We start from the raw sequence: 6,240 nt of genomic DNA on the forward strand, positions 1-6,240 counted from the left end.
CGCCAAAGTCCAAATATTCATTGTCATTGACATGGGATTGGAATAGGAGCTATTTGAAACAATACTGTTTGCAATCAGATTTATTATTCTTGATATGAAATAACATTTTGGTTGATTTATTTTGATTTTGGTGTAGCAATGCTACTTTCTCAAGGGAGGTCATGGAGCCAAGGCAGTGATTGCTTCCCCAGGTTTCTCCTGGATCCCACCACTCTTGCTGAGTCTTGCAGTCTGCTCAACTCGGTCTCAAAAGAGTAGGGCCCTATGAATGTGCATTCTGGGCTATGAGAAAACAAGCCAATTCTATTCAATTGTTTGGGAATCTCGGATAATAAATAAGTTAGTGATCCCCAAACTTTTTCACGTCGCATGTAATTTATCTTACTTGTGCTGCCAACACAGTTTTCTTTTTGAGTATATAAACAAAATCTGGTGAAAGATTTAGGGCTGCCAAGGATGGAACTTGCCACATGTATCTGACGATTTCAACTACTAGGCATTTTACAATATGCTTGTGCATAATTTGATGTATACTTGTATGAAACTGTAGCAAATAATTACTGTAAGTGCATTGTTATCTCTGTTTCTTATCAATGTAAGATATTTTTGGCATTCCTTAATTAGTCATCTATTTCTTTTGAATTTCACATTTTGAAGGGTATTAAATTTAAATCATGAGTGGATAGTAGGATACACATGGATACACATGATGAGTAGACTAGTTGGTTCATATGGGTTTTAGTCCCCATAAGGTCTCAGGTTCAAACCTTATGGTAAGGGGCTAGGGGTGGGAGCTATCTATTGGGGAAACAAACTAAGGTCTCAGGTTCAAACCTTATGGTAAGGGGCTAGGGGTGGGAGCTATCTATTTGGGAAACAAACTATTCTGTGGGGCATTCAGGCTCAATTAATTCTAGCATAATTCTGCTGACAACATCTCACTGGTGGGCAGATTGTTATTCCATTCAATGTAAGGGCTGTCCCTGGCCTAGTGTCTACCTAGATGGTAAAAAAAAATCATTGGTCCCACATTGGTAGCTCGAGTGGTTGGAAGCACGATTTGTTCTTCTATCCACCCAGGTTCAATCCCAAGGGACATGTTTGACCTGTTGTGATAAGGCTTGAAGAGTAGGCGCCCTTACCCACATGATGTCTCGGCTCATGCCAACTCATTAGGTGTTGGTATGTCTCTCTTGTGGGCTGTTGGAAAACTCTTGGGGTTATAATGGCAGCTGGAAAATTTGATTTTGGGCCTTACTAAGATAAATCCAATGTGTTACCGATTCACCATGGTTAAGAAAAAAAATATCAAATCATTTCTAGTATTTGTTATAATACTCATCAAGCTAAAAAAATTATGCCCAACTAAATAAATAGTATGAGTGTTTTTTATTTTTAGGGAAAATAATAATACACATTTAGTTAAAATTCAAAGCATTACATTATAAAACACGTGAGTACAGTAAAGTTTACCGGGAACATATTCCATTTGACGTAATTAATATGTTAGGGTTCAAATAGGCTTTCTGTAATAGACTTAAAAGTACAACGGGCTCAATTTGATGTAATTAATATGTTAGTCTCCAAATAGACTTGAAAATACCTGGGAATGAACTGATGGGTAGGAAATTGCTTTCATTCGCTCCATGATTTCAAATAGACATAAAAACACATCGTGAAAATGAATTAGTTGGTAATATGGTTTGAATGTACCTTACTCATTGCCTTAAACTTAGGGATACAAACAAAGGAATAATACTAATTAGATGATGAAGAGAAGATTCTTAAAGACTGATGTTCTTGTGGTAACATAACAGTCATGTTATAGTGCTTATGCAGATTTTCATTTTATTGCACTTGAATTATGCAAAGGTGAGGTCTTGCTGAACCCCCCTTAAAATTAAAAAGGTGATTGGTCATCTGTTGATCTTCCTTTAGCTTTGTGAAGGTGGATAAGGTTTAACCCTAGCTTTGTGAAGGTGGATAAGATTATCTTAACCCTTTTAATAAAGGAAGGGTTGACCTTTTAGGATCAACCCTTTTTACTAATGAAGCTAACTATATCTCTTCCCATAGCATAGAGAAAGGTGGTCATATTTGGGTAGATTTAAAAGCAACATGATGAGGATGATTCCAAAAGTGGCATGGTAGCTCTTTGCAGATTTAAGAGTAGCATGATGATATTGTAATTCAATAATTCTCTATGAACAAAGCTGATGCAAAAGGTAGTAAAAACTTACGAAAAAATAGCCCGTGTTCATTTCTACTTTAACATTTTTGTGTCAGCGCTTTTGGTGAATCATTAAATACTTAAAGGATTTCTCAAGCAAGCTTATGTGTCATTGCAATTGATTTCTACCATGTTCAAACTACCAACTACTTTATACTATTACTATGATGGGGTTTTTGTGAGAATAAATCTTACAATGGAGTTTGGTTAGAATGGTAGTTTCAAGAATTGCCTTACACGTCCTCCTATATCACCGAGTTTCAAGAAAATTTTAGGAATTTTAAATATATGATGTGGACATATCAAATGAAAAGAGCAAACATAAACATAAAAAGGACAAATTGATTGCACGTCCTCCTATATCACCGAGTTTCAAGAAAAGTTTAGGAATTTTAAATACATGATGTGGACATATCAAATGAAAAGAGCAAACATAAAAATAAAAAAGGACAAATTGATTGCAACTTAAAAGGGAAGAAATCTTGGGAGTTGACTCTTTTCTTTGGGAAATCAAAGTAGAGGTTGATTTTCCTCGCATGATAATTACTTGTGAACTTAGTTAGCTTTTTATTAAATTATTTGTGTTTTTTTTCTTCATCAAGGAGTTACCAAAATAAAGGCATGAAGATCACAAGAGACAATAAACACAAAGATATAGGGTCCATGCTAGGGCAAAACCCCACTATTGAGGAAAACCCAACAATCCTCTTCTTCCAGAATCAGAGCAAAATGAGATATCAAGACTAATACCAAGACTCTTTCCTCCTCAAGATTTCCAAGTCAACCCTTATTCCAAGTCACAGTGAAAATCAAGCTTCTTCAAATTTCGGCCTTGTCCCAAATTGCAGCCTTCAGATTTTCAGTTTTGTCACAAAATTACAATTTGCTTTAGATATTCGGTCTTGTTACAAGGCTTCAAGGAACTCACATATTCTTCCATAGAAAACATATCCCAACCACTACAACTCGCATACTTCATTAGAAATATTCAATTGAACTTTTGTCTTTTTGGTGGAGGGTTCACGCCTATATATAGTTGTTCGTCACTATGAAGGATCATGAGTATTCAGTAGGCCGACTTGACCAATAGGAAGGCTGACTTGGTCTTATGGAGGAATATTTGATTCTTTTTAAATGAAATTTTTCTTTTCCCTTTTCTTACAAAGAATCCCAATGGACTTTGACTCAATTTTTAATCCTTTAACAAAAAAACCCAGAAGCATGAAGAACATGCTTGGCCTAGACTTGAGCATGAAAACCATGCTTAAATAAAATTATTTTTCTTCTTTTTTCATAAAACACAAATTGATACAAGTACATAAATAATTATGAACACTGAACCTAGTTACTTTTCCAACACTCCCTCTTAACTAGGGAGGTATTCATAATGACTCAACATGTCCATCTCAAATTGAAATATTCTCATAAGAAGGGATCCAGATTGATAAGCATCAAATATCATAAGCATTGTCACATTACCAAGGCCTTGACAGGTACACTTTATCTCTCACAAGATCAGAGCACAATGTTGGGAGGCATTCCATGGGACACCACACCGCTTCACCATGGTACATACTCCACCTAGGATACCCAACGTACATCTTTCACTAGACTATGTCCCTTAAGGAAATGTCTGTCCATCGAACCATTCTTATATAAGTCCATGTGACTTAGGATCTCTATCCTAATCCATCACACTACATGACTCAAGAATGTCTATCCAAGATGCTTATCCAATCCATCATTCTCCTTATCCATGTCCATGTACTTGACTTAGGATATTAGTCCTAATTTTTCATAGTACTTGACACAAGGAGAACCAAGTTAATTCAAATCATCGTTTTCCCTATCTGTGATGCATGCACTAGAATTAGGACTATTAGTCCCGACCTAATACATGACACAGGGAGACCAGTGTTCAACCTTATGCCCTCTCAACCTGAGAGGAGAGATTCATGATCACTCCCTTTCAACTAGGGACAATTCATCAACAAGCCTCAACTTGTGTCAGAAGTATTCATACTTCCCTTACATCAACTACCGGCTATAATTGTAGTTTACCCAACCATTTCTCTTATCACTGAGTTTGCTCAACTTGCAACTTCTTGAACTAGGGCTCTAAATCTGCCTCTTGACAGATCATTATCCTGTTTGAGGTCTTCTCCTACAACATCCTAAACTGTGTGCAACACTACTTCATGCACTGCTACAAGCAATTTGACACAAGCAATTGGAATGAACTCACTAGCAATTTGACACAACAATGCAACTTCTGTTAAAAGAATTACATATCAAAGTATTTCTCACGTACAACATCCACATCCTATTTTTTTCTTAGTGAGAGGGAATAGTGGATTTTATTGTAAAACAATGGAAACTCATACTTTAAAAGCTCACACATTGCCCAAGTTAATCCTAAAGAAACCACAACTAACATAAATATTGAAATCAAAATAAGTGAGAAGCTCACATTTGGGGTTTTAAACCATTTGGAACACTAAACACTTTCTTCCAATTTCTATGCTCAAACACTCTTTGAAACAATTTCTTCCAATTTTACAATGAAATTAATCATTTTAAAGCTATTTTACCTATTTAAAAAATGTTTAAAATACCTTGCTAAATTGTTGAAATTTTGGATTACAACAATTAAAATATAAGCAATAAATAAATTTCATTCATTATAATCTTTGTACTCCAACAATGAAGTAAGAGTAAGAATTCAATAACTACCTCATGTTTTCCAAGGCTCTTAAGTTTCAACTTTCAAGGAACACTAATGAAGTTTAAATATACAACTTGGACATTTCAAACAAAAGAGAATATTAAACATAAAAAGCACAAGATGATTGGATAATAAGGCCTTCCATGGGTCTTAAACTAATAGTGTAAAGATAAAAACAATGGTATTGAAACAAGAAACATAATAGATTAAACATTATTGCAGTAGATTAAAAGTTAGAATATTGTTTGTTTGTTTGTTTTTGTTTAATCCAAGGAAAAAACTTTTATATTCAATATTTCAAGTAGTCTAAACCATAACATACATCACTACTTTGAGAAGCTCAAAATGATCAAACTTAATAGTTTCGTGCATCAAAGTCTTCTTCCCCCATCTTGTCACTACGCATTACAGTCTTTCGAGGCTCCTTCAGGGGTGCCTTCAAAAAACTAACTTATCAAGTTTATTTATTTTTCTCTAAACTTATAAAGTTATTTATTTTTATCTAAATCTTTATCAAAATTCCAATCTCATATTTTGAACACAATCAACATTATGAACATTTTACTAATCCAGGTGGGCTGTCCTAGGTAGCCCCGCCTTGGCTTGGTCCTTTGTTCTATGGTTTGGGGGTGCCTTTTCCTTGCTTTGGATTCACAGATCCAAAGTCCCGCTTCTTTTGTTTAAACTTTTGCTCAATCCTGATAACGTATCGGTACGCTGTGCCGAGCGAGGAAATGTCCAAGAACTCCATCTCGTCCTAGATGTACTTGTGTAGACAGTCGCGGTACTTGAGCACTAATGCCGCTCAGTATCCTTGATACCCAACTTCGTGCGAAGGGTATGGAAAATATTTGTGAACTCTGACACATCTTGGTCCCTTCCTTGTCGTAGTGTGGTCCACTTTATGTATTTATCTTCATAGCTCCCGACAGGGTAATATTGTTCCTTGATGGCGTCTCAGAAAGAATCCCAAGTGGGTGCGGCTGAAAACAACAAGGGTTCAATCTTGTCCTTTTGTTCACAATATGTTTCCCACCTGTCTTTGACGTGTGGGGCGGTTTTGAGAAGTGCAAAAGGATTTTTTTCTTGATTGGAAAAGTCATGAATTGAAAAATATCCTTCCAACAGATTTAACCATTTATCTACAGTGTTTGCATATATCGGAATATCGAAGTTAACTTGTACCTTAAAAGGAGTGGTGCCTCCAGAGTGGCTGCTGGATGAAGATGCATCGCCTGTGGGTAGCCGTAGAAGGATCTGGGCAAAGTTATCCATCATCGCGTCC

The 6,240-nt window shown here is 35.9% G+C and overlaps 1 protein-coding gene across 1 annotated transcript in view; it reads left to right on the forward strand.

Annotated features, from left to right (window-relative positions):
• Positions 1 to 612, forward strand: part of LOC149238949 (putative metallophosphoesterase At3g03305) — a 79,296-nt gene extending 78,684 nt beyond the window's left edge. Inside the window, exon 4 of the mRNA XM_089373248.1 lies at positions 137 to 612. Within this exon, the coding sequence (XP_089229374.1) occupies positions 137 to 268 (132 nt within the window). The 3' untranslated portion in view covers positions 269 to 612. The remainder of the gene's footprint in view (positions 1 to 136) is intronic.
• The last annotated feature ends 5,628 nt before the right edge of the window (positions 613 to 6,240 follow it).

This window comes from Pinus tabuliformis, chromosome 8 (assembly GCF_031772625.1).
Source record: "Pinus tabuliformis cultivar Carrire ecotype Pingquan chromosome 8, CPIR1, whole genome shotgun sequence".
Taxonomy (NCBI): Eukaryota; Viridiplantae; Streptophyta; class Pinopsida; order Pinales; family Pinaceae; genus Pinus; species Pinus tabuliformis.